This window comes from Parambassis ranga, chromosome 4 (genome assembly GCF_900634625.1).
Source record: "Parambassis ranga chromosome 4, fParRan2.1, whole genome shotgun sequence".
NCBI lineage: Eukaryota > Metazoa > Chordata > Actinopteri > Ambassidae > Parambassis > Parambassis ranga.
This window is the reverse complement of record NC_041025.1, coordinates 6,774,381-6,801,798: the sequence shown is the minus strand read 5'-3', so window position 1 is coordinate 6,801,798 and position 27,418 is coordinate 6,774,381. Positions and strand designations below refer to the sequence as shown.

Below are 27,418 nucleotides of genomic sequence, written 5' to 3'. Positions count from 1 at the left end.
TGTTCAAATATAATACAACCTATACTGTGTGCAGTAAAATCTTACAGTGTCTACAATAAATCCAATATGGATATAAGTGATAAGACAGTGTGTTAGATCAGACTGTCTGATCTCAGAGGGAGGAGTTGTACAGTTTGATGGCCACAGGAAGAATGGCCTCCTGCAGCACTCAGTGGTGCTTTTAGGAGGGATCAGTCTGGCACTGAAATTACTCCTGCACCTCAACAGCACAATGTGGAGAAGATGGAAGCTGTTCTCCAGGATTCCCTGCAGCTTAGACAGCATCCTTCTGTCTGACACTGCTGTCAAGGAGTCCAGCTCCACCCCCACAACATCACCGGCCCGTCTGATCAGTTTATTGTGTCTGTTTGTGTCCGCTGCTCTCAGTCTGCTGCCCCAGCACACAACAGCAAACAAAATGCCACTGGCAACCACAACATCCTCAGCATGTTCCAACAGAAGTTAAAGGACCGGAGCCTCCTCAGAAAATAGAGGCGGCTCTGGCCCTTCTTGAAGAGGGCTCAGTGTTCTTAGTCCAGTTAAGTTTATTGTCCAAAACCACTCCCAGGTCCTCCACAATGTCCACACTCTGCCCAAAAAATTGACTTTATTGCTAACATTTAATGTAAGAAATTAAAAAAGAAATAGCTGTTGCTTTGTGGAAAATATTTCTGCAACTTCTTGAGTGACTTGCCTCTTGAGTTTGGCTTATTTACCACAGTGTGAATGCAGTGTTGTGTGCATTTCTGTATTTAATAGCATTTTAGGTTGTCAGTGTAGTGTTGCAACTTGTGACCATGCGATGGGCTGCATGGTGTGACAGCATATGAGTTTCAGGATTGGTGAAGCCGCAGAAAGACAACATCTGTCAAATTTCCTATAGTCACTTTATTGACCAATACGATTAAAGCTCAGCGGCCGGTCCCGCCCCTCTGCTCATATTGTCCAATCAGTGTGAAGCAGGGGAGACCACCTCACCTCGCTCCCCTATCGCAGTGAAGTGGTGCTGAGGAATCAGCGTTCGGGGGCTGGAACGATCCATACGGGGCTCAGCTTGGTGTCGGCGTAGCGGAGAGGTGGAGAGACATCTTCAGCCTGAGCAGCCACCATGGATCCGCTCCTGTATCTGGGAGGTCTGCTCGTCCTCTTCCTGCTGTGGGTCAAAGTCAAAGGTGTAGACTACGTGATCGTTCACCAGAGGTGGATATTCGTGTGTCTGTTCCTGCTGCCGCTCTCAGTCGTGTTCGATGTGTATTATTATGTGAGAGCATGGCTCATTTTTAAGATGTGCTCTGCACCCAAACTTCACGACCAGCGCGTGCGAGACATCCAGAGACAGGTGAGCAAGTGTGCGCGTGCGTGCAACAGGTGACAGGTTGTCATTACAGGTGGGACAATGAACAGGATCCATCACAACGGGGTTTGTTATCAGGTTTGCAAGGAATCATGGGTAGTAGAGGAATTCACATTCATATTTTTAGGTACACATTGATGTTGAAGAGTGCAGTTTGATCTCTTATTTCATTTATCAGCTGTTACATAAGTGTTTTTTCTATGTATCTGTTTTTTCCTGTGGTCAGGTCACGTTAAGAGGGTAATGTTCCATTATCAGTTCATTTTAAGTTTCTTTTAATCCACCAACAGCCCTGTCTTCTTCCATCTGATAGTAGCATGTAAACAGAACACTAACTTGTTCTTGCAGAATTTAAAAACCCTGCGATGTGTTCAGATACACTTCATAAGAAAAGCCAACAGTATGTCAGACACTAATATGTTCCTTATGTTGTGTATTTTCACACACTTTTAGGTGCGTGAGTGGAGGAAGGAGGGCGGTAAGACCCACATGTGCACGGGCCGACCCGGCTGGCTCACCGTCTCCCTCAGAGTGGGCAAATACAAGAAGACCCACAAAAACATCATGATCAATATGATGGACATTCTGGAGGTGGACACAAAGAGGCAGGTATGAGGACACACATACGCACGCACACACCTGCATGGGTCCAATCCTTAAAAAAAAAAAACATCATACTTTACTTTATTGTTGTGATTTAGCGTCACTAGGGGGAACCGAGGTCATATAGGTATGCAGGTAGACACTAGTGGACCAGAATGCACCTGGGTGGGCTAATGTTTTTTACCAGTGCAAGAGCGACAGCAGGGACACATTTTGTCTATTTGCCTGACCGTGGACTAAACAAACCTGCCACAAAATGATTTTCTGCCAGATACCCATTGTGCATAAGTGATTGTTTGATTTGAGTTGATCTATTTTGTTTCTTTAAAGTTTTATATATTTTGACAAATAGTCACTACAGGTTCCTCCTTGTTGTTTTTTAGGTGGTGAGAGTGGAGCCGCTGGCCAACATGGGTCAGGTGACGGCTCTCCTCACCTCCATTGGCTGGACGCTGCCAGTGCTGCCCGAGCTGGATGACCTCACTGTGGGTATGTTGTTTTCATGGTCATCCTCCTCGGAGTGGCATCATCATCACGTGGCCCTGTGTGGTTTCTAGAAATATAGAGATGTGCTGATTATTTCCACAGCTCGTTGTTCAGCGATGTAGATCTGTATCTCCTCCATCAATCACCGTATCCTGCTTAGACCTCAGCGACTTCTCTAATCGCGTTAGAGGACTCATGTTGTAGCTCAAAAGATGAAACTGGGAGGAAATGGCTGCAGAGGAAGCACCCTAGGATCGGGTTTCCTAATGGATTTCCTGATGCCATAAACTACGCATCGACAGTCTAATGTTTTCCCATCAGGCTGTGGTACATTAATTTATCCCGATGTCCACAGATACACACACACACACACTCGCAGCAGGGACATGCTGCTTACTCAAGTAGAAATCAAATTACTACAGAACATCTTTTTGTCCGTCTCTCCCCTCTCAGGTGGTTTGGTGATGGGTACAGGCATTGAGTCGTCCTCCCATGTTTATGGGCTGTTTCAGCACATCTGCGTTGCATATGAACTGGTTCTAGCTGATGGCAGCTTGGTGCGCTGCACTGAGGTGAGGAACAAAATGAACACATGTCACCACAACTGATGATTTTATCCTGTGTTGTGTATCATAGTTGACAGTGACCAGTGTCCCATCTGGGCCCCTAAATAGTCCATGATTCTAACTAATAGGGGCTCACAGAGTTCTGCTGTTACACACAATATGGCGAGGAACAGACACAACCCAAACTTGCATGGTAGCTGTGTTCCAGCAGTTTGTCCCTCATCCCCATTTACATCGCACAAGTCTACACAGCAAGCTAGGACTGGTCTACCAGTGTTTAGTCTGTTCAATAAGTTCACTTCATCACTTCATTATCACCTTCGTTGTGGTATTGTGAGGAGATGCAGTGGTCTCTGCTGTGAGGTTTGCTAATGTGAGACAAAAAGCCTAACGTTAGTATTCCAGAAAACCGAGCCCACATCTTCCACCACAGACAGTTTGTTCTTCTTCAAACAGGAGGAGAACTCGGACCTGTTCCACGCTGTCCCCTGGTCCTGTGGAACTCTGGGGTTCCTGGTTGCAGCTGAGATTAAAATAGTCCCGGCTAAGCCCTGGGTGAAGCTGCACTATGAGCCGGTCAGAGGACTGGAGAACATCTGCAAACGCTTCACTGAAGTATCACAGAACAAGAATAACACATTTGTTGAGGGCATCCAGTACAGCCTGGACACTGCAGTCATCATGACGGGAACCATGTCTGACCACGCAGAACCTGACAAGGTGAGGCGTTCAGTTTTGTGTGCGCACTTTTATTTTTTACACCTGCTCTAACTTGTGTTTTTCTTGCGTGGCTTCAGATTAACAGAATCGGCCTGCACTTTAAACCCTGGTTCTTTAAACACGTGGAGGGCTACCTGAAGAGAGACACCACCGGAGATGAATACATCCCTCTGAGACAGTACTATCACAGACACACACGCAGCATCTTCTGGGAGCTTCAGGTACTCGCTAAACACACACACACGAGTCTGTGGGTTATATCAGTGCTGCATATATCTGTCTGATTTTAGCTTGTCATCATCTTACCAACCTGTGTGTACTCCTCTCTTTATAAGGCTCTAATTCTGTAATACACACACAGACACACACACACCATTAGCCTTTACAGAGAAGGACTTGGCATCCTTTGTAAATGGTGTGATGAATTATGCATAGCATTGGTTTGACAGATAACTGAAGGAGCCTGTTTCTGCCCTGTTTTTGATTTTTGGACAGTGCAGAGAAATACAGAAAAAAAGTGCTGATGCTTTGATTAAATCCATAACTGACTATTTTAGGGCTGCAACAAACAAGTATTTTGATACTCGGATACTCGCCGAATATTACTTGAGTACTCGAGTAATCGTTGCAGCCCTAGACTATTTGTGATTGACATCTACTGGTTATACCTGGTGGTGTTGGATGAGATAGGACTGCCCCCTGGTGGATAAAAACATAATATCATTATGCCATCTAAAGATAGTTTGCCGAATCGGGCTACAGTCTGCAAATCACATGATTCAGAAATGTTGTATTGGAATTTGTTAACTCTGGTAAACTAAGAGAGTGGAATTTAACCACATAAATTCAACTATGCGCCTGTTCCTCAGGATATTATTCCATTTGGCAACAACCCTGTGTTCCGCTGGCTTTTCGGCTGGATGGTTCCTCCTAAGATCTCTCTGCTAAAGCTCACTCAAGGGGAAACCATCAGACGTCTCTATGAGCAGCACCATGTGGTCCAGGACCTGCTGGTACCCATGAAGCATCTGCAGGCCGCCATCACACGCTTCCACCAGGACATCAATGTGAGCCTCAGATACACATGCTGCGTGCTCTGTGTTTATACTCAGTGTACTATACAGCTCATCTGTCACTGTGTTGTTTCAGGTTTACCCTCTGTGGCTGTGTCCTTTCCTGCTGCCACCAGGCAGAGGGATGGTTCACCCCAAAAGCGAGGAGGAGGAGCTGTATGTGGATATCGGAGCTTACGGCGAGCCTAGAGTCAAACATTTTGAAGCTAAAGCATCAACGCGTCAGCTGGAGAAGTTTGTCAGAGACGTGCACGGGTGAGTCTTAGTAGTAAGCTACCTCTCACATATGACCCATTTTCTTTCAGGATTTACATACTGTATTATTGACCTACAGGTTTCAGATGCTGTATGCAGATGTGTACATGGACAGAGAGGAGTTCTGGGAGATGTTTGATGGGCAGCTGTACCACAGACTGAGAGATGAGCTGGGCTGTAAGGAAGCTTTTCCAGAGGTTTACAACAAAATCTGTAAGTCTGCCCGACACTGACCTCAGCCTGGTGTCACAGATACACTGAAACCAGGAAACTTTTACAAAACAAGAGACTGCTAACACAGAAGACACATCTCAACCATTTCTGAGGTGTAAGGGATGCTTTCCTACACAAACACCTGGCAGTCAGACAGTGAAGGTCTGCCTGTCAATGTTTTATTTGGTTCTTCTTATTATCTGTTTTAATGCACCAGCCTCAGATGCAGTGTGTATTTGTAGAGACCATATTGTCTTATTCTTCTCCTCGATGAAAGAATGTGTCGTAAAACTTTTTCCTGTGGAACTCTTTAACCCTTAATTGTCTTAAGTGCCTTACCCTTTGAAACACTACCTGATGAGCAGGACACATATATTTTCACATTTCTTTTAATGAAGCAACCAAAAGACTATTTTGATATCAGTTCATGTTGTATTTCCAGGATTCTGGTTTAAAGAATTCATTAAAAAGTCTTTTCTGCTATGAAGATCATTGTCATGTTTTGTGATACATCTCATCCTCACAGTTGTGTATTGTGTCAGTAATACATTCATTTCAGTGAGACATACTCTGAACTCTTAACACATCCACAGTATTGACTAAATGTAGTGATTTATTGTTATTATTATTATATTGATGGGAATTTGTTCCTACAAACAATACTTATACACACACACACACACCACTGAGCACTGAACACACTTATAATGTATAACTATGTGAACCTGACTTTTTGTAAATATGAATTTCCACTTCACAACACTTGTTGAGTTCTAAGTTAGTGTTTTTTTTTTTAATTACATAATTAACTTTGATCAGAAACGGGTGCAGGAACCAGTGTGAGCTGTTGCCCGTTGCAGCAGGGCTGCTTTTCACAGAGCACATCTTGACACTTGGTTCCGCCTCCTCCTGTGTGAGACTTGTAGGACGAGCCGAGCTAGCAGCGTCGCTGCTGTCAGTCCGGTTAGTTAAGTTCACTTCAGAGCCGACATCAACTGCAACAAGCTGCTGGAGCTTTTTATTAACACAGGTACTGCAAGTTTTGAGCATTAAAACTACAGAACTAACCCCGTGGTTCTATTAAAATGACAAAACTTACTTAAAGGACAGAAGACTTAAAAGTAGCGCTGAGTTCTTAATGCTTGATGTTAGCGAGCTGTAAGCTGCTAGTCAGTGTAGTTTGATGACTTTGAGCTACACAGTGTGACTACAACTAGCTAACAGCTGGTGTTTGCTAGTTAAAGTATTTTTTTAAACAAAGGTGACTTTGAGGTTTTGCTGAAGTGTTGTCGTTACGTCTTTAGTTTCTTTTTCACTGCTGGTTGTGTTTATCTTGCACACTTCTGTGGTTAGCTGTTAGCTGAAGTTCAGTGCATGTACTGTATACTTGTTTTATTGCTGCACTCTGTTTAAGGTCAGGACAGCAGCCCAGTTTCCCTGGCAACAATGCGGAAGTTTCATATAAGTACACTGTGTCCTGTCGTGATTTTAACACGGGAAGAAATACTCACCTGTTGCTTGTTGTATTCATTCGGGAAGCAGCCCAGCCCAGTTACAGTGTGTGCAGTGGGAGTCTGTCATTCCAGCTGTATGGCCTGCAGGGATTGGAGCTAAAGGTTGCAGCTGGCTTGTATGTTGTGTCTTTGCAGAGGCAGCGTTAAGTGTCCTTCACACACAGAAGGGAGGTTTAGGCTTTACCCGCCTTTCCAGACGGTGCTGTTCTGCTGTGGACAGTGGAGTTCAGAGTGGAGGTGAAAGAGTCTGTGGAGAAAGGATGTCTACCGACCAGGAGCCCACGTTCACTGTGAAGCTGCTGCAGCTGCTGCTGCTCTCCACCTACTGGGGAATGCAAATTTGGGTCACCTTTATTTCAAGTAGGTACCATGTATTTATTATCTCAAGATTTTGAAATAAATCACAGCCTACAGACAAAATCATGACATGTCTTATAATGCATTTGCTGAACAAGACCTCACTGATGAAGTATTGTTCAGCAAATACCTCATCAGTGAGGTATTGCTACCACATTTGTATTGACTATAAATTCTTATTTTGGCCATCTTACAGCTACACCCAGACACTGACTTGTTTTTGTCCTAGCTCGGTTTTCACATATTTGGCTTTGTCTGAATTGAGGTGTGTGCATTGACTGTGTGTAAAGCAGACTGCTATGCACCAGTTATATTATTAACTAAAGCTGACCCCATGACACAATGCACTGCAACAGCTGAGCTCCCTATTCATCAAGCAAATCTTATGTCATGGTGCATCATGGTGGCTGTAGTAAATGAAAAGCACTACTTAATAAACAAGTTAGAGCATCCATCAACATGCGACTAAAATTGTAGTGAGTGTTTCCGTCCATGTAGTCACTGGGATTCCATGATAGACACATCATAGGAAATCAGAAGCCCTCGCTAACCTGTTCTGATTCCTGCACAGGCTTTGTGATGGACAGCCACCTGAACAGACACACTTATGGGTTCATTCAGAGTCGTCTTGTACCATTCTACCTCCACCTGGGTTCAGCCTGTGCCTTCTTTAACCTCACTATCTACGCTGTGTATCATCCAAGTGACAAGATGGATGACAGAGAGGCCTTTCAGGTGTGTGTTTTTTCTTCCACACTACCACATTAAACACAATTTCTTATAATACCTTAACCTCTGCCTTTACTTTTACCTCCAGATCTTTATCTTCTTTGTGTCAGTGACAGTTGCGGCTGTCAACGCTCAGTGGTTTGGCCAAATGACATCGGAGATCATGGCGGACATGCACCTTATCGAGCAGACGTGCGGACTGGGTCAGGATATCGGCCTTTCTTCTAACCGTGAAGCCTACGCTAAGCTGTGCGAGACAGACATCAAATACAGGCACCTCAGCGGTCGTCTGTGGCTCTACAGAATGCTGTCCTCTCTGTGCAACTTCTGCTGCATAGGCTGCAACTTCTACAGCCTCTGTTACACAGCCGAGAATCTGGTAACACTGTAGCTCTGGTGCACAGCAGCTGGACTGTTGGGTCTTTTAAATAGAGTCACTCCTTTAGAATCCAGACACACCTTTTACTTTACTGAAGCTTTAACTTATATATTTAATTTGCCTTTCTTTCTCCATCTGCTTATTAGGTATTGGACATGTCAGGAAACCCCTGTTGTTTTTGTGTCCTGGGGAATAATGAAAAGATACAGCCTTATTGCTCAACTTGTAGAGAGATGAATCAGTGACTGTTGGTGAGTAATGCCTCACCTTTCACCTACTGTGGCTGACAGACCTGGCTGCTTTGAGAGTTCCCTTTTCTGTTAGCTTTACCATTTACTATTGAGACACTTTACAGTCAGCTAAAACAGGTGTTTTGTAAAAACTTGTAGCCGCAGAAACACCAAAGCAGAAAATAGCCCAATGCACTGCACCTTTTTTTTATGTATGTAGCAGTAAAACACCTTTAGCAAGTCTCCCCTGCTGTTCACTCCTGCTCCGCCTGTTTGGGTTGAGTCTTACTTACCTTTCACACAGTGTAGAGTCACAGGTTTGTCTGGCTTTCCTCATGTTGCAGAAAACCTGTGCATACCTTCACATTTCAGGGTGACAGGTTGCGCTATCTTTAGCGCACACTTTTACTATGGTATGCTGCCAGGACTGTTTCAGCTCAGCCAAAACACACGTATTTGCTGCTGTTGAGATTATTGCTGTTTGTTGGTAGTTTCAGTGATCTGAAAATGAGCAGTGAGGCAGATTTAAGATTTGTTATGTCCAACAGGTTCTTCCTTGCTGTTTCCATAATTAGCAGTGTGCCTATGAGGAGGGCATTAAAGATGAGCCGTCAGTGATGCTAAGCAGCTCTGAGGGTTTTAATAATTAAGTGTATTATGCACTGATTGGAAAAAAGAGGCATGTTTTTTGGGATAGTTGCAAGTGTTGTTTAGGTGTGCCACACTGATGTGTTTATATGACTAAATGTCTGTAGCTATAGCATTAGTACTACTTGCATGTGCATTTAAACTCTTAAAAGGACTATGCAAAAAGTTCAAAGCCAGTAATATGCTTTTTGTGTTTCTGATGCAAAAGTGACATCTGCACTATGTGGTCTCAGGGGTTTATCATCTAAGGGGCACCAGGGAATGATGGCAACACTAGTTGTGCTAAGATGCTACTTATCTGTGGCATAGCCAAATGTAGGCAGCGGTGTTGGAAAGGCATTGGCTCCACCCAGTGGCACATTGATCATACAGTGTGATAATTTGAGAACTTACTCTGTGAATAGCAAAACAATGCAAGAACAGGAAGTCCCACTGTGATATTTCTGTAGCTACATAGAATAGTGAAGATCTGAATAGCTTTGTCTACAGTCAGCCCCTCCACTTCACTTCCCAGGATGCAGTGTGCTAATCTTGCTTCATTTTATAGCACGTCAGTTTTCTGTACATCAGCAGATAAGTGTTCAAACATGATCTCTCTGTGGGGGGAATGCAGTCTTGAACTGAAGCCAAGTAATTTTTAGTGGTATGTTTTAGTCATAAATCTATTACTATGACTAAAACACAGAAATGTTCTGTGGTCAGTAATATAGTCTTGTTACTGTACAAATATGTCAGAGCGTCTCCTACCTGGGTGTTGGTCTGTAAACTAAATTGAAGACACCAACATATCCTTAATGGAGGGAGTTACTGCTGAGAGTTCAGACTGGACTAATGAAGGTGCCTGTTACTGCAAAAGCAATGCAATGGAATTGGTAGCTGTTTTTAGACCTGTACATACGTTATGTCTTTGATTTTGCCTGTAAGGACAACCAGTTTATATTAATAATAATAATTAAAAAATCTGAATGCACACACACATAAAAGCTGTATTTGTATATTTGTGAACAGTTTACTTTAATGAACAAGCTTGGGGTATGTATGGGCTAAAGGGTAATTGTATTGGGTTTTGTTTATTCAAAATAATTTAAGGCCTGTGAGGTCGCAAAATGGTAATGGTGGTAGGTTCAAAAAAGGTTTTGACATGTATTTTTTGTATTAAAATGTTTTGTATCAAGTGTGTGTTTCATCTGGTTATTGCCATGTGCTCGTAAAGTGCAGGAACCATCTGTGGTATACTGATGCTCTCCTCTTGCACTCCTATTGTCCACAGATCTCCAAGAAGATATGCCTAGCTTGTAAGGTGCGACTTGTATTTGTAGATTCGTGAACTTTGGCGACTCCTAGTGGCGATATAAGGGTGCATTACTAATGCAAAGAATGGGCTGAAAACTAACCTCGGTGTGTGCATTAAAACTCTGTAATTACATTCTGCACATATCAGATACAGGGTTAGGGAAGAATAACCCTGTATCTGGTGAAATATATATAAAGAGCCTCAGTGGTTGACCTGTGTGAATTATCCAGGATACAAAGTGCAGGTAGTTGAGGGGAAAATGTTGACCAGATATTTATGCATACATGCCTAACATAAAGGTATAATAACAATGTAGAAGAAATACATGTCAAAGTCTTTTAATGTAAAAAATAGCTCGCTGTGTTCCTGCTACAAATACATGGTGAAATCAGCACCAACACTCCACAAGTCCACTTCACCTACAAAATGAATTAGTTAACAAAGTAATAAATATAAAACAACATAGATAAAAATGTAACAAAACAAAGTCTACACTCGTACCCGACAGTTAAACATTTAAATAATCAACTTTCTCTGGTAATACTTAAAAAGCTCCCTGAAACTTACATTTCAGGAAAAAACACTTCTCTTAATGAATGAAACAGGAGGTGAGGCAAGTCATTTCCACACCACCGCAGGTGCTTCTTCAGTTAAAAGTGTGACGACACCGTGTCAATAAAAAAAAAAAAACACACACACAGAAATGGATCCCCTTGTAAAAATAACAAACTGTCAGTACTGTTTGTCAATTCTGCATAGAGAGAACCAGCTACAGTCAAACCTCTTGTAGCATCAAGGGAGCAAAATGTAAACTGTCACCTTAAAATACCCCAGAAAGAAGGCAGCAACATTATTTAAAGCCACAATCCTTGATGGGAGCAGAGACAGCCATACCGCCCATCCACTTTGGTTGTTTGTAGGATGAGGTCAGATCACTGTCACTGCCATGTGTCTGTAACAAGCTTATAACAGTATTTGCACACAGAAAGAACATGTACCAGGGTAAAGACTGAAACAACAGAAAATGACAGCGTCAGTGCAATTCACTGTGCTCAGAAGGCAAAGTTACATTCCTTGTAAACAGCAAAACCGTAGAGGCAATAAAGAGGAGAAGGATTGTGCCTTTAAAATAACCATTACTTAATGATCCCATGATTCGTCAGTACACACCCACACGTTAAAAAGCAGATAAATCCAGCTGTGCTCTCCCAACGTTCAAGAAACCTTACATCATCCCAACGTCTCATTTAAAGTGTTAAATATCAAGAAATGTTTTCATATAAATACTATTGGTTCCATGTTCCCTTGATCTCAATGCTCATATGTACTGTATCAAAATGTAAATATTAAAAAAAACACCATCTAAAAATCAGCCTACAGTCCCTCTGGAGGCTTGCGTAACTATGGCAGCAGCAGGAGGAGGGTTTTGGTGAAGGCATGGCTCTTTCCATTCCCACTAATCTCCTGCCTTCGCTGCTAAAATACTCCATAAATTAAAAGTCGTAGACAAAATAGACATCTCCTGTTTCCCAGCATAAAAAAACAATAAAATCCAGTGTCAGTTATACAACCACCTTGCCCTTGATGTCTAGCTTGGTGTTTTCACTTGTTTTGCTGGACTGCTCCTCTGTGAGAGTGATGTAAGAGTACACCAGACTGCCAGCAATACTGCAAACAACAGAGAGAGAGCAGCTATGTTAGAGTATACCTGTAACAAACACCTACCACCTGTGCAATGACAAACAAGATCCATTACCAGCAGTGTTTTGAGTTGTACTGAACAGTTTTAAGGTGCACACCACATGTTGTAAAACTGGTTGTATGTCCCTGTTGAAATTTCTTATACAAGACCCAGCATGCATGTCTGAGGTCCTGGTGGTGATACATTAATGTTAGTAATACCCGAGTCATTACTGATCTTTTTCATTTCTCAGCAGAAGCAACTAGGATCACACAGAACTGTTGAGATAGTGGGTGACTCAGCTATGAGTAAAGCAAACGCTTGCTTTTGTCAACACCCGTTACCTTTGCCATTGTTAATTTTCATTATCCAGCACTTTAAAATCAAGAAATTAAATTAAGAAACCTTTATTAGTCCCACAATGGGGAAATTGCTTAAGGCAGCCCAGCAAAGAGCGCCATACACCAGTGAGCACACTGGAGGCGGTACAGGTAAAGTGCCTTGCCCAAGGACACACAACAGTGACTAGGCAGGAGTTGGGATCGAACCACCAACCTTCCAGTTATTGGACAACCCTGCTATACCACTGAGCCTATGCTGCCCAATGAAAACCATGCAGAAGACAGTTTAGAGGAATTCAGTTTAACCTCACTCTGATTAATAAGGTCAGTGCATTCTGAGAGTGCATGTTTTTCAACCATAGGAGAATACACAGCGCTTTCATCCTCTGAGCACCATGACTATTTGTACAAGATGTCCATCTAATAGTGGAACTGTCAGTCCTACCATCCATGGAGCCAGGCCGCTCCATAAACATTACTAAAAACAATGCTACATTATGTTCTATGTAAATGACTCAACCATCAGTGTGACCATATTGGAATGTGAGCTTTTGTGTTGTTGTCTTTAGACATTTCATACCTTATGTTCAAACCTATGAAGTTAGTCCAGGAGAAAATGTAGTCCCCACTGAATACCATCCCGATATATGTCACCAGGACGTTCTGCAAAATGGAGGGAGTCTTAACAAAGCTGCACGTTTTGTGTATTTAACTGTCGCTTCATTTAAACATGTAGCTCACCTTGATGCATCCCACGATGGTGGTTGTTAATGCTGAGTTGTACTGTGTACACAGCACAGTGGAGTACATCAGAACAAACCTGTCAAAAACAAGTTCATATTACACAAAACTCAATTGTCTGAACATGAAGTGATTGAACAATGCATGCTGTAGACAGTGGATCACACAGTGTCATAGAGTCTAGATTTCATTCCTGATATCAGAGAATGTGGTAGTACAAAAACACTTAATCACAACACATAAGCCTTGGTCTTTATCTTACCCCATGATACACGAGAGGCCAAACTGGGAAAGAAACAACGCGTCTGACCAACCCTCATATTCCACCGCCTGACAGGAGAGGAACACATTACACATCAAGAGCAACAAGAAAGGGGAAACCTTTGTTTACAGTCCGACCCAATTGATTAATGTTTCACTTACAAAAGCACAGCACACTTATTTGTCTACCAAATGCTCAGAAATTACAAAAAACAAACAATTTGTTGACAGATGACAGATTTCTGTCCAATGAGATCATAGAAACTCTGCTTTAAGTGCAATGTTATCATGCTTCCTGTCATGCCTAAGCACCCTGCAAATACCAAGTCTGAGCATAAATAAATGCAATAACATTTTCAATTATACATGTTTTAGAAAAGTCACACATTTTGTCTGGCTTAATTTTAACTGAGGAGTTTCAAAAGGTTTAAAAGGTGCTGGTCTGTATCTCTGCTGTAGTTACTCAGCCAGTAGGCTGTACACATTGCTGTGAAGAAGTCTACTAGGTGTATAATGGCATCTTTGTGCCTTTCTGACTGCTGGGCCTCCGCTGGGTAAACCAGGTCTGTGCCAACAGTGACCAAAGAAAAAGATATTTACGGCACACACCCATGCTCGGAACATTACTACACTCAGTTTAAATCAGGATCAAACCTTGAAATATCTCATCAGTGCCAAGGCCACGAACAGAAGAATCACAGTGCTCACCTTCTGTATATCTCCAGTCACATGAGCCAACAGCAGAGTGGGAATGATCATAAATAATGCATTATAGTAGAGCAATCCATATTTCCCCAATTCCTGGAAAAAAAAAAGAAAAAGAAGCAAAGAAATGCATGAAAACACAGCAGAACCAGGACAGAGAGCCTTATTCACACGTCTTTTCATGCATTCCTCACTAACTAGCATACAGATGTCACACACAACCAGCCATGCACTATTCTAGCACCTCTTGTTTGTGTCACATGACTCCATCTTTCAGTTCCTCCCGTCATGCACACCTCTCAGTCTAGCTTACTATTAGCAGATGGTGCACCACAGACATCACAGACTAAATCTGGATCCCGTGCTGCCTCTGCTGTAACATGAGAGTGGAGCAGTCTCCTCGTGTGACATAAAAAAACACTAAAACAAGCTACAAGCCATTACTGACTTAACAGTCAAACAGTGTGCATTAATCTGACGAATAATTAAAATCCTTAGTAAAGCAGTATTTTTTTAACAGTCACAACAGACAGTCTTTCTACTACTAAATCAACATAGCCATAAGAAAGGAAGTCACTTAAGGAATGGGTACGTACACTAAACACTGTGTTCCTTTAGGCCAGATGTTAAGGACAGTTTGAATTCTCTACATTCACTAACATCAGCTCAAGGCCAAAACCAGTCCCTGCCCAACAATGCTCACTATTCATCAGGACTGCCACATACCTTTGCATCTAATTTTTGTTTCACATAGGCTCCATTGGCCGCAGTCAGAACGTCGTTCAGCAGAATAAATACGTAGCCTTGCAGGTCAAAGGATAAGTCAGCACTAAAGAGACAGGAGTAAACAACAGAAAGTGTCAAGAAGGTAAAGACGCACGCTGTCATTAAATGTTTAGCTTCGGGTACGCTGGGGTTCAGCAGATGTACAACATGTGTAATGACTCTAAAGATGACAGCAGCTAATGGTGGGTGTATATCAGGACAGGGCGTCCCTTTGTAGTGAGAGTAATTCAGGTCTGTTTAACTGCCAGGTACACCTGGATGTCAGTCAAGCTTACCTTGCAGCGATAAACGCCCCAAGGATCATTGTAAATACTGTGAGCTGGACTGGCCTGGAGAATTTCTTCCTGCGATGGGTCAGAGACAGTACAGGAATAAAACTCAATCTGACTGCTTTGAGCTGCAAATAAGAGCCACCATAACAGTCCGAAGAGAAAGGTGTGATAAAGAGAACCAATAAATGATCAAGAAAAGTGGGTTATCTGCCATGTGCAATCTTACTTGAGCAGAAATCCCTCAGCCAGCATAGTGAACAAGATGGAGAACCTCCTAAGCACGGTAAACATCGGCAGACTGGTGAAAGGAGACAAAAGGTAATAAACATTAAATGATAACATGGCAAAAAAAGAGCTCAACTTCCCTTTACATGATGAGAACTTACTTCAGCCTTTTGGTTCCAAACAGACCAGTGATTTGATTTCCCACATAAAGGAGAGGTAGAGGAAATGTCTACAAAACACAGATGTATATGATTTTTGCATATATATATTTTAACAGTGGTGACATGATCAGAACCCATCTGAGTGCGTAAAGATTATTATACTACAGTAAAACACCTATACACCTCTTCCACCTCTGTAGACAGGCGAGTCTCACCTTGCGAGGTATACTCTCATCACAGTCTGGGAAGCTGATCACCCTCGCAGCCTTGCCCACCCACAGCACAACCACCGTGGCCAACATCTGCACACACATGCAGAGGGAATCAGTGCAGCTCTACCTGCCTGCAGGATTATAGCTATGGTACAGAAGTGAAAATGCATTCTACTTACTTGTCCTATTCCGACACATATTGATGAAGGAAACCTACAACAGCAGAGCGTCCAGTAAATGTTACAGATCACACACACGGCAGTGGAGTTAGCTAACCACGTATTTACATATAGCTTCGTGAAAATGCTAAACAAACTGAAGCTCTCTGGTCTGTCTGCATCACAGGGTCTGCCCCGCTAGCCAAAAGTTGCCTTTGAGCTAATACGCTTCACAGTGTTCAGCTATCCAGCCAGCACAACTTCCAACAGCTAGCTTAGCTAACATAGCAGCGTTTTATATCTGTAACCGTTATATGCGTAAGCAAAGCCCGTACCTGTAGTTGGTGAGGACACTTTTGTTCACCACGACGATCAGAAATGAGCTCAGACCGTAAAAGCCGGCGGCAAACAGCTTCACAAAGAGTGTCAGAGGTTTGTCCGCCATCCCCGACAAGTTCTCATTCCTCTCTGAGTGTCGGCTCTTCCCCTGCCATCACTTCACTGCTTACCCCCCGACACACACGCGCACACACACACGCGCGCGCACACACACACACACACACGCGCGCACACACACACACACGGACGTTTGACGTTTTAAAACTTCTGCCTCAAGTTTTAACATTATTGCAGCGAGAAAAAAAACGCTAAAATGTGACTTAGAGATATTCTTAGCACTCAATCTGGAAACACCAACTAGCCATAGTTATTGATTGGACATCGGAAGCTGATGACATGTTATATTTTCTGCATGTTTGACATGGCATTACCTTTTATTACCTTTTACTCCTTATCCCCTTATCCATGATATAAATTGATAACGCCGTACTTCCGGGGTTTAACCTGACATGAGATCTGTTAGGCCCAATCACAATTTAGGGTTTGCATTTATTCACTGACTATGTTTAAATAGTTTGATTGCCGTTGCTAGTCAATCAAACTATTGTTCTTCACCCTCTTTCTTCTTCTTCTTCTTCTTCTTCTTCTTCTTCTTCTAGAGGACATTCCGGGTCAACTTCAAGTTTTTTTTTTAAATTATAGTTTTTTGCTCTGATTCTCCAGCAATTCAGAGCAATCCTTCACATCAGCATTTAAAGCAATGCTTCAGCTGCAGCAATTAAACCTGCATTTTCTTCAGGAAATGCCCTTTTCTAGTTTTGATGTTGTAAATATGTTTTCAGAGAGCGAGGTAGTTTTTATGGTTATTTTGTTTGTTCATACTTTCATATTGAAAAATAAGATTTTCAGAGTAGAAGATGCATTACAGAATGTAGCATGGCTACCATGACACCACCACAAGATGGAGGCAAAACACAGAATGATTTAACAGAGTTCCATGCATATAAAAAGTGGAAAAAAAATAGTAAAAGGCTTCTAAAGAGGTCAAAGGTCCTATTGAAAAAGGAAATTTCAAATGCAAGACAACTGGCTGAGGGGCTGGTGCCTAACCTCTGCATCCACACAAATAATGTTAGCAGAGCCTCATTAGCATCATCATGTTTTAGTTTTTAAGTGAAGAGAGACATTTAAGGCCTAAAAAGAAGTGAATAGTTTGCCCAGTGCGGTTCTAAATAATGAATGACCACTGAATGAGGCTTCTTGACCTGACCTTGTAAAGAACTGTGTGTATTTTGGCAGGTGGTGGTAGTGGGATAAAACCTGACGTGTCTCTGATAAGAATGTGTCTGTGCATGTGCCACGTTGTCAAACAGAGTGCACAGTGGAGCACAATCCCCCTTTTCTTTTTCAGAAAAAGAAACAGAGGACATTCAATCTGAGTCATGTCTGGACTGAACGCGTCTCTTGGATATTTTGTGGCCGTTGTGGTTTTTGCAGCTACAGGTCGGACATTACTTAAAAAATGGCCTCGGTTCAGCTTCATTTCAGAGTTCGCCTCATCTTTCATGCTGGTGGCATGTTGGCTTGAGGTTCAGACTATAGTGGAGGTGGGTGAGTGGGCCGGGGGTTTGGGTGCTGATGTAACTGTGACCATGCTGTTCGGGGTGCTGCTGACCCACGGCGTGATCTGTGGCGGTGCATCAGGGAATCCCACTGTGGTTGTGCAGAGGTTCCTGCAGCTTGAAGCTGCCACGTTGCCCACGCTGCTTGCTGTTGCGTCCCAGTTTGTTGGGGCTCACCTGGCCTGTCTGGCAGCTCTGTACTACTGGAGTCTGGAGCTGACGGACATGCACATGATCAAAAACCTGATGGCAACACAGTGTAGCACGTCTCTGCTGGCCTCTGTGCTTCAGGGCTTTTTCACTGAATGTGTCTGTGCACTCATCTTTCACCTCATCCACTTAAACCTGCAGCGCAGATCTGCTCTGATCCAGGTGCCTCTGATCGCCGTCCTCCTCACATTCCTGTCCTATACAGGTAGGTGCTATGTTAAGTGGGCTCCTGAATTCTAGAATTTTAAAGCTTTCTTTAGTCTTTAACCAGTTCAACAAACCTTGTCCTGTTTTCTCCAGCCAGAGGCTACACTTCAGCCTACATAAATCCATCACTGGCGTACGGCCTCACCTTCCACTGCCCTGGCTTCACCTTCATGGAGTATGCAGTGGTGTACTGGCTGGGCCCTCTAACAGGTGAATTACTTTGAATGAAAACACATGTACATGTTTCCATTTCTTTAAAAGTGACCACACTTTTTTTTAATACAATGAATGTCTTTTTAAGGTGTGACTTTGGCTCTCCTCCTGTACATGGGCCACATTCCAAGGATTTTTGCCAAGAACCTCCTGTATTTCCAGAAGACACGATTCAGAGTGCCGAAAGGAGAAAAAGCAGAAAAGAAGAAACTGTGATTCCCCCCTCCAAAAAAAAAAAAAAACTTGCCAACCAATCCGCTGTGCTCAGGATGTTTATTTCCATTCTCAGACCTGTCTCTGACCATTCTGACAGAAAATACTAACAAAGCTATTTAAGTTTCATTCCAGTCCCCCTGCTTTCAGTAGTCCATGACTGCATAGGAACAAAACTTCATCTCCAACATCTTTACAGCATGAAAAAAGTGGCTATCTGGTGGCAGCATCAAGAAAGACACGATGCAGACAGCATCATAAGGTGCACAAAAGGCCAAAAACTTAATAATAAAAAACCTGCTGCTGCTATGTGCTGGTGGTACTTTTGACTTTAGTTTTAGATGACTGTGACCCATCAGGCTCCCTGTGTTTTGGTTGACTTTTAGATGTGCCTGGATCTGTGGGAGGAAAAAAAAAAGATTTCAGCCAATACTAGATTTATCAATACTGTAACATATTCTTTGCTGGAATCTGAGTCAGCTACATTTTCAATTTAGCGGCCCGATTATTATTGATCTAAGTCCCAGAGAAATTGAAACTCGTTTAAAGACATACAAGGACAAGTACTGTTTGTCCCAGCACAGTATGATTATGTGAAGAGCCACCTGTAAGGATTGATGTTTGTCACCTTGCTGCCTTTGTTGTTCCAGCTGAGCCTCAGGTCGGTCGGCCCATAAACAGTAATCTGGATTATTGAGCAAGGTCTTGCTCTGGCCACAGCTGAGACATCTTACCACAGTGAAGCGAGTCTTGCTGTTTTTTCCTTGGAGAACAAGTCAACAAAGAACAATCTGTTATTATCTTTAGACACAAAACATTGTATGTACATCATATCATCAGAACAGACCGGCTTACTTCGTTGTCTTGTGGTAGCAGTCACACCTGGGATGAGCAGAGAGCAGCACTTCTTACATAATGTTCTTTTCACTGATGGGTCTCTGCAATAAAAATGTCAGCATGTTTTGATTGTCATTCATATTCTTTAAAAAAGGACAAAGTATGTTTCAGTAAATGTTATTCATACAAGATAAGGACAGCTGAGGAGGACTACTACACTTCACTGTACAAAGTAATGAACATTACTCTAACTATGTGTGGCTCTTCTAGACTATCAAATGAGCTCAATGGCACAAAGAAACAACTTTGTTTGTCTTCAACCTTTTTCATTTTAAAAACTATATACAATACTGTAACGTGTTTTATGCCCAGTGAGCATTTCTTAGGAAGTGAAGCAGACCCAGACCAAAGAACCTTTAGTCTTAACAGCTTCAACTTACTGTCTGAGGACTAAACGTCGGCCTATTGTCTTTTGGGTGAAGCAGTAAAAACGAGCCAGCTCCACGTTGTCCGGATTTTGAGATAAAACACAATGTGCGGCCTGTTGAGATAAAAACAACACAGTGAAGCTTCAATTAGCAAGACGGCTAGCATGCTAGCCACGTGATTGCCACCGGCAGCATCGTGATAGCGAATTTCCTGAACATTTCTCCAACCTGGTAAAGATAGTTCAGTCTTTGATATGCTTCTTTGTCCTTCAGTTGGAATGCCATCACACAAATATGTCAGATAACACACCTCAATGTATCCTACAACGAGCTACAGCCTAAACTCTCAGCTAGCTATCAATAACTTCCGGATCAACCTTTCAAAATAAAAGCGCACTGTTTTTATACTATTCTTCGATCTGTATCTGCATTGTGGAGTTTAATCTACGTAATCACTGTTATTGTATTGCAAACATTTAACACAGGAAAGGCTGTCATTTTTTTATAGGATGGCACCTTTGTGTAGCTTTATATAAAAAATATTACAGAAGACCAATCACGTTCAAACCCAAATCTCAAAAGCAAAACAGCTGCATTTATTTGAGTGCGAAGACAAGGATGTTAGTCATCCAGAAGCGCAAATGAAACATTTAACAAATTGTCTTTATCAGTTTTCCACAGGTAACCACTATTTTATGGTCACTTTAAAAAAAAAACTAATTATAGTACACAATATACACATGGGACAAGCAACTTTGTTTAGTCTGGAAGAACACAGAGGACAGAGATCAACATACAATACTCATTTTTAATAACAACAATAGAGAAGAAAGTAAAAACCCTGTCAATCTAACATTTTACTTTGCCTGTAAGGTGCACCTCTGGCATCTGGAGACTAATGATACAGGGGAAGAACTGGTACAGTAGGTCTGTTACATGCGACAACTGTTGAACGTCACAATCATTCAGCACGTGTTCGTGATGCTGAATGTACTGAAATGTTTCCTATAAAAAAGAAATGTCCATAAAACATGGGTCAATGTGGAAATAGCAAGAGTGTTCATTGAATGAGACACATTATATAACAAGGGGGACAAACATGAAATTCAAGTATCAAAATAACTAAGACACCGACAAGCTGAAAAGGTCAATTACAAAGGTAGTAAAAATCACGGGAAAAGACACATTGACACAATCAACAATACATTAGGCAACATTTTGCATTTGTTTAAGGCAGTTGATTAAAAAACTAAATAGAACTAGGCGTCTTCTTCATTCCAAGTTAAATACATGCCTAGCCCTAACTTGTCACCAGGAAATTTGATGTACAAAATTAACTATGCCTGACTGATTCTAAGCACTTTAGTTTGACTTGTCTTCTGACGTCTGAGTGAAAATAGAGTTCATATGGACAGCGGAGGGGTTGTGCTCTAGATTTTTTGGTCTTCACAGTGAGGTTTGTCAGGGCTTATAAGGCTGGTGCATGAGCAAGAGTAGCAAGTCACTCTCAGCCTATTGTCTGGCACGAAATCTAAAAGGTTGGCACGTTTGTGCACAGCATGTGAAGGCAGAGGAGCTAGTTTCTTCAGCTAACGATTGCCCTTCATGGCCTCCTTGGCTGCCAGGATGAGAGGTGTGAGACTGGAGAGGGGCTTTGCCAGCTTCAGGAAGGGATGCTAAGAGGAACAGGAAAATCGTTAGGTTAAAAAGTGCAAATCTAACAGATGACGGATGATTTTAAAAAGCATTAACTCAAAGAGTTGCTAACCTGCAGGAGTTCTTTGCCTCCACCTCTTTTTTCTACGTCCATTTCCAGACAACGGTTGAGAAAATCTCTGAAGACTGGAGACAGCTTCTCAGGATTCTGAAGCTCGGGTGTGCCGTTTGTGGCAATCAGGTATAATGCCTGTCAAAAAGGAAGAGATGACGAAAAAAGGAAGACAGGTGTGTGAAATGTAGTTGTGTTGAAAAACACACTTCCACATGTGATTCAAGTCAAACTGGTTATTAGGGATGTCCCGATCAGGTTTTTTTGCCCTCGAGTGTGAGTCCGAGTCATTTGATTTTGAGTATCTGCCGATACCGAGTCCCGATCCAATCCTAGCAAAACGTGTGTGTCCAGAGCGCCACGCTAGGAGATTTCACACACGCAGCAGCAGCTCATCGAGGTCTCGAACCACGACCTCTTGCACCAAAAGCGACTGTCATACCCCTACACTACAGGACACAGAGCCACCCTGCACAGAAGGCGTTAACTTTGAGAGTCCTAATAAATATATTCGAGTCCTGATCGGGAGGTAATGTCCGATTCCGATCGAGTCTGAAATCACGCAATCGGGCCCGATTTCCGATCACGTGATCGGATCGGGACATCCCTACTGGTTATAGTTAGAAACCTTTACAATGAAGTAAACCACTAATACTGCCATTATCTAGACACCATAAAGTCTCAAGTGTTGACAGATGTTCCAATCCCAGTACGTAGTTTCATCAGCTAAACCTTGTTACATACAGTACAAACAAGTGCAGCCAGTGTAAGTTGATGTGGAGTCCAGTCACACTTAGTGTAACTGATTGCATGAGGATGCAAAAGACCAACACAAACATAAACTGCAGACAGTACTGAAGGAGAAGCCGGATAAAACAGGACAATGTTCTGACAACAATGCTAACTGAAGGTCACATCTCCTGCCTATGAAAAAGAGGAAAAGTTATGATTGGCATTTTGAGAGTCTGTTCTGCTTCTGTGTTGCCCTAACAAAGCTTCAGTGTGACATACAATTTTGTGGTTTCATGTCAAAACACGCGACAAACCAGGCTGCCACACCGCTCCACACTATGCTAACCAAGAATCCTCTGTACTTACTCGTAGTGGGTTCTCATTCAGGTACGGAGGTTCTCCTTCAACCATCTCAATGGCCATTATACCAAGCGACCAAATGTCTACTTTAGGCCCATATGCCTTTCTGGTCACCACTTCGGGAGCCATCCAGTAAGGCGTGCCTACCATGGTGCTGCGTTTGCTCTGCTCTGGAGTGATCTGGGCGCAGAAGCCAAAGTCGGCTGTTGAAGACAAAGAAGAGTAAATGCACAGTAACGGTGACCAAAGTTCAATCACTCTGCTGTTGGTAGCCGAGCGAGACTTACTCAGCTTAACAGATCCATCCATCCCAAGCAACACATTGTCACTCTTTATGTCTCTGTGGATGACCTGGTTCGCGTGGAGGAAATCCAATGCTTGTAAACACTGCAGATACAGACACAAGAGGAAGGAGACGGGGGAAAGGTGAAGATACAGTTCTTCTTTCACATAAAGGACTTCAGTTCTTTCTTCTTGATGAGTTGCAGCGTACCTCCCGACAGACAGCAGCTATCTGGGCCTCATCCATACAGGTCTCTGTAACCACATCTGTCAGCGAGCCACCAGCCAGGTACTCCATCACCACAAACAGCTCCTCCCCCATCAGGAAACTGGCTCGAGAACAGTGAAAAATGGTTAGATGCACAACATATGGATGCTTTTTCTGCTGACATTTTAAAAAGATAAGGTATCCCACAAATTCAAAAAGCTGCCAGGTGTATTTGACTCTCACCTGTCTAAAAAGTTGACAATGTTGGGATTCTTCAGCTCCTTCATCACTAGAATCTCATTGATGATGAGTTCCTTCTTCGGTTGTTTTTGTAGGTTGATCTGTTTAATGGCGACCTGGTAGCATGAAATATCAGAGATTTAAGACAAAACTGTAGGTATATTTTATTCCATTTTACCAGCAGTATAACCTGCAGGACAAAAAAAATACAGATTGCAAAATAGTTTGGTTACATATATGCAGCCTTTTTATACTTTCCATAACTCTTAAAATGTGGGTCAGTCTTTACCTCCTGTCCTGTGGCCACGTCAATGGCTGTGAATACTGTTCCTGATGCCCTGTAAGAAGAGCCAGATGGCATTGCTTTTACACTATCCACACAAAATACACACGATGCAGCTACCATGAGCATATTTGGTTCTCTCATAACTGGGATAACATGCACAGATCATAGCCAGTATACTACTGCAGACACAAAATCACCAAAAGAACTTGGTGCCTGGATCTACCAGGGAAACAAAGCTTCTGTCGTTTTGTCATCAGAGTCCTCAGTGAGACTGATGGCTTAGTTAACCCTGATACAGATGATGGTTAAAATCAGTCTCATAATGCTAGTAAACAATCATCTCCATCATCTTAACCACATATACCACACAAATAGAATGTATATTAACTACATAAACACAATCCCACATTCAGAATACAAATGGCAGCTCTGCACTTACCCCTGACCAATCTTTTCATATCTGGTATACTTCTTCTTGGGATCCCCGATGCTAACTATGGTTCCTGCAAAACAGATTACAAACCACATGTGTTGAGATATGACAAATGGGTGTGAGAGGAAATGTGGATTTTGCTGTGATAAAACCTCCAGATTAAGAACTTACTCAGTTTGTCCATGATCTCCTCATCTGACATCTTGCCCTTCTTTTTCTGCCTGTCAGCAGCCTTAGAAGCAGCATCTCCGTCTGGACACGTGCTCGGAGCAGGGATGGGGTCGATAACAGAGCGAGTATAAACCTGTGGACAAAAAAACCAAGTGTTCAATTATTACAAAGAATATTTATGAATGACTCCCTTTGGAGCAAAGTTATGGAATGTGACATACACTCTTTGTGTGTTCTGGTCTTGGTGCTACAACAGGAGGAGGAGCTTCATCATCGTCATCATCATCGATGTCTTTAATGTTCGGAGATGAGGGTTCTGTGCCTTTTTTGACAGGCTAATTCAAAGTTACAACACAGCATGTTAGCCTTTTGTAAGATAAAACATAGTGTATCTATAAAATCTTTTTAAAAGTGTGACTGTACTTACAGACTGAGGCCCTGGAGTAAATGCATCTTTTTCTGTTAATAAACAAACTCATTTAAGTACCTACAGCCACATTAAATGTAGAATTTTTAAATCAAATCCACTATTGTCTCACCAGAGGATGAGAAGCTGAGGTACTTCTGGCGACCATTTCCTGTAGAGTCATAGAACTTAAGAACATCAAGCACAGCCTGTGGGTTTTTTTTCTGCTCTGACTTGGTGATGTTTGAGGTCTGGAGTAGTCGAGCCCATTGCTCTGGCATACCCTGCATGTGATAGCAAAATGTGTTAAGCTTGTGATTTAGTCAACAACAAAAAAGGTGTTAATGACAGTAAAAAAAAAAAAGAACACTCACCGTGAACTCCCCTGTTACAGCATCAAAGCCAACATGTATGGTGTGTTCGAAATCTGAGGGAGGTGAGATCTCTGGTCGCTCTTTGTCTCTGTCTTTCTTCCTGCCACCTTTAAGTAAACAAACATACAAACAACATTGTTGACAAACTACTCACAGTTATATTATAAGAATGCATTCATTACTCCTATATCTTACTTTTTTCTGCCCCAGAGAATATTGAGATGATCTTATTGCGAGGTTTCCTCTCCTCGGGCACAGAAGGCAGAGGTTTAGAGCTGTGGTTGGCTGAGAGGGAGTCTTTGCCAGAGCCAGTGCTGAAGATGGTGCTGCTTATTCTGACTGGAGGAGCAGGGGGTTTATCCTCTGGGTCTCCGTTATCACACATTGCTAGGAGGTCGTTATGAGCCTCTCAGGGCTAACCAAGCAGGGAAACACAGCAGGGTGAAGAAGAAGAGGCAGCGCTCACATCAGCATGAGACACTGCTGTGCTCATACACTGCAGGAGAAAGATAGCACCAAGCGGTACCTGCAGGAATATTAGACATCTGTATAACTATAAGGTTTCAAACAGAACAGGGTGTGGTGATCAAAGAATAACGTTAGAGTATACAGGAGAATTGGGTGGTGCCATAAAGACAGCAAAAACACTAACCAGAGAAAATGTCAGCCTGACCTGACCTGAGTCTTATCACACCTTATTTTATTTCAATACACTGTAGAATGGGGCAGCTGACTGCTTTGACTTTATGTACACATAACTTGCTTTTAGAGAGACAAGACTGTGGCTCAACTGAAGGTAGCAGAAATCATAATGTACACGTTTAACCAGCAGTGGAGGTTCTGTTATATCTGAATGCTTCAAGCTGAGCCCAGATTAGAATAAAAGAATAATGGAAGTTATTCTTCTACCGGTGTACAAATAGAAAAGGGTACACGTAAGATTTAACGCGTCCTCATAGCGACATCGGGGCCTCGCTGTCGTCTTATAACTGTTTTTCCTCCCTAAATGTGTACTCAAAATGCCCTTCAAAGAGTAACAACAGGGGCGGCTATAGGCTAACGCTAGCATTAACTACTTGGCCAACAAGTGTGCTAGCTAGCAGCTAGCGTTAGCATGACAAGCTACGTTAGCTCTTGCAATCCTCATAGAGCGTTAAGCTTCTAGCTAACGCTAACTAATGTGTGACAACCAGACCCGAGGCTTTCCCCGCTAAGAAATAAACACAGCTAAGCGGTGGTTTAGAAGACTTAACACAGACTGCAGAGCAGCAAACTACCGCGCACAAATGTGCTTTATTTGCAGGCTAACGAAGAAAACGCAGGAGCGGCGGAGCTCACCGGAGATTCCACACCAGTTACAACTTGAATAGAACTTGACTCCCGGACGATCCTCGACGACTTGGAAAATGTTTGTAAATCCTTTAGAAGTACTCCCACTGTAACATCGGGGCCTTGGTGGTGCAGACGGCGAACAAAGATAGCAAAATGTGACTCCAACTATTTACAGTGCAACTTTTCTTCAATCTTTTTGGCCCTTGGATAATTCCGCTATGGCGAAGGGGAAGCGGAACTACCGACCCAACCCTGGCCTATTCAATAAATGTTTCAAATGAATGGTGTGTGAGAGCAGGCGGCGACCCTGGGACTACATTACAGCCAGTGTACAGAGCGCTGATACTCGGAGCTACGACAGCACGTTTTACACCAGCAGCCATACAAAGCGAGATATATGAACATTTAAAACGGGAAGCTAGCAAGTCGAAAGGCATCTTAGGAAATGTAGTCCAACATAAATAACGTTTTGCTAATATTGCCAGATTTAAATACGTAAACATGTTATTACTGTATATATCAAATCTTAGTGACTCGCATTAGTATTAGATTTTAGCACACATTTTTAAAAATAAATCAACATTTTTATTTCTCTAAAAAGGAAAAATAAGAAAAGTCTAAAACACACCTTTTTTATTATGCATTACCTCCAAAGAAAACTGATGATGTGTCAATATTACCATGCTTTTCTATTTGTAATATGTATTTAGATCATGTAGTTTAATTTAGTTTAAACTCTCACAATAATATTATAAATAATCTGTTTTACATGTTTAATTTACAGCATTCTGCG

At 42.4% G+C, this 27,418-nt stretch overlaps 6 protein-coding genes across 9 annotated transcripts; 3 read left to right on the top strand and 3 right to left on the bottom strand.

Moving 5' to 3' along the window:
* The first annotated feature begins 1,056 nt into the window (after nt 1-1,056).
* dhcr24 (24-dehydrocholesterol reductase) lies at nt 1,057-5,753 on the top strand. Its single transcript, XM_028403125.1, has 9 exons — nt 1,057-1,339; nt 1,808-1,963; nt 2,341-2,446; nt 2,897-3,015; nt 3,466-3,729; nt 3,807-3,950; nt 4,599-4,796; nt 4,879-5,057; nt 5,137-5,753. Exons 1-9 carry the CDS (start codon nt 1,109-1,111, stop codon nt 5,288-5,290), a joined length of 1,551 nt encoding a protein of 516 aa, XP_028258926.1. The 5' UTR covers nt 1,057-1,108; the 3' UTR covers nt 5,291-5,753.
* A 437-nt stretch (nt 5,754-6,190) lies between these two features.
* On the top strand, nt 6,191-10,302 carry LOC114434156 (transmembrane protein 205). Of its 3 annotated transcripts, none has more exons than XM_028403130.1 (4): nt 6,191-6,300; nt 6,920-7,144; nt 7,713-7,876; nt 7,959-10,302. In XM_028403130.1, the coding sequence occupies exons 2-4, from the start codon at nt 7,045-7,047 to the stop codon at nt 8,259-8,261; spliced, it is 567 nt and encodes a 188-aa protein (XP_028258931.1). In that variant the 5' UTR covers nt 6,191-6,300; nt 6,920-7,044; the 3' UTR covers nt 8,262-10,302. The 3 variants fall into 3 exon arrangements, with proteins under 3 accessions (XP_028258931.1, XP_028258932.1, XP_028258933.1); XM_028403131.1 differs by having other exon boundaries at nt 6,208-6,300; nt 6,981-7,144; XM_028403132.1 differs by lacking the exon at nt 6,191-6,300 and adding an exon at nt 6,333-6,886 and having other exon boundaries at nt 6,981-7,144.
* A 477-nt stretch (nt 10,303-10,779) lies between these two features.
* On the bottom strand, nt 10,780-16,472 carry slc35d1a (solute carrier family 35 member D1a). Its single transcript, XM_028403126.1, has 12 exons — nt 16,300-16,472; nt 15,986-16,019; nt 15,810-15,896; nt 15,595-15,662; nt 15,435-15,506; nt 15,212-15,280; nt 14,877-14,979; nt 14,154-14,246; nt 13,447-13,514; nt 13,185-13,263; nt 13,024-13,106; nt 10,780-12,089 (listed from the first exon to the last, which is right to left on the bottom strand). The coding sequence occupies exons 1-12, from the start codon at nt 16,407-16,409 to the stop codon at nt 11,984-11,986; spliced, it is 972 nt and encodes a 323-aa protein (XP_028258927.1). The 5' UTR covers nt 16,410-16,472; the 3' UTR covers nt 10,780-11,983.
* A 1,185-nt stretch (nt 16,473-17,657) lies between these two features.
* On the top strand, nt 17,658-19,049 carry aqp12 (aquaporin 12). Of its 2 annotated transcripts, XM_028403129.1 has the most exons (4): nt 17,658-17,910; nt 18,277-18,340; nt 18,436-18,552; nt 18,644-19,049. In XM_028403129.1, exons 1-4 carry the CDS (start codon nt 17,746-17,748, stop codon nt 18,769-18,771), a joined length of 474 nt encoding a protein of 157 aa, XP_028258930.1. In that variant the 5' UTR covers nt 17,658-17,745; the 3' UTR covers nt 18,772-19,049. The 2 variants fall into 2 exon arrangements, with proteins under 2 accessions (XP_028258930.1, XP_028258929.1); XM_028403128.1 differs by having other exon boundaries at nt 17,658-18,340.
* Nucleotides 18,810-20,402, bottom strand: rpp21 (ribonuclease P subunit p21). The gene is made up of 5 exons (XM_028403134.1): nt 20,262-20,402; nt 20,046-20,146; nt 19,624-19,706; nt 19,397-19,531; nt 18,810-19,166 (listed from the first exon to the last, which is right to left on the bottom strand). The coding sequence occupies exons 1-5, from the start codon at nt 20,316-20,318 to the stop codon at nt 19,075-19,077; spliced, it is 468 nt and encodes a 155-aa protein (XP_028258935.1). The 5' UTR covers nt 20,319-20,402; the 3' UTR covers nt 18,810-19,074.
* Nucleotides 20,403-20,742: 340 nt separating this feature from the next.
* Nucleotides 20,743-27,001, bottom strand: pak2b (p21 protein (Cdc42/Rac)-activated kinase 2b). The gene is made up of 15 exons (XM_028404356.1): nt 26,632-27,001; nt 25,489-25,819; nt 25,294-25,400; nt 25,053-25,203; nt 24,941-24,972; nt 24,735-24,848; nt 24,514-24,646; nt 24,349-24,412; nt 23,913-23,961; nt 23,627-23,739; nt 23,387-23,504; nt 23,181-23,280; nt 22,900-23,096; nt 21,802-21,939; nt 20,743-21,709 (listed from the first exon to the last, which is right to left on the bottom strand). Exons 2-15 carry the CDS (start codon nt 25,676-25,678, stop codon nt 21,623-21,625), a joined length of 1,593 nt encoding a protein of 530 aa, XP_028260157.1. The 5' UTR covers nt 25,679-25,819; nt 26,632-27,001; the 3' UTR covers nt 20,743-21,622.
* Nucleotides 27,002-27,418: the final 417 nt, after the last annotated feature.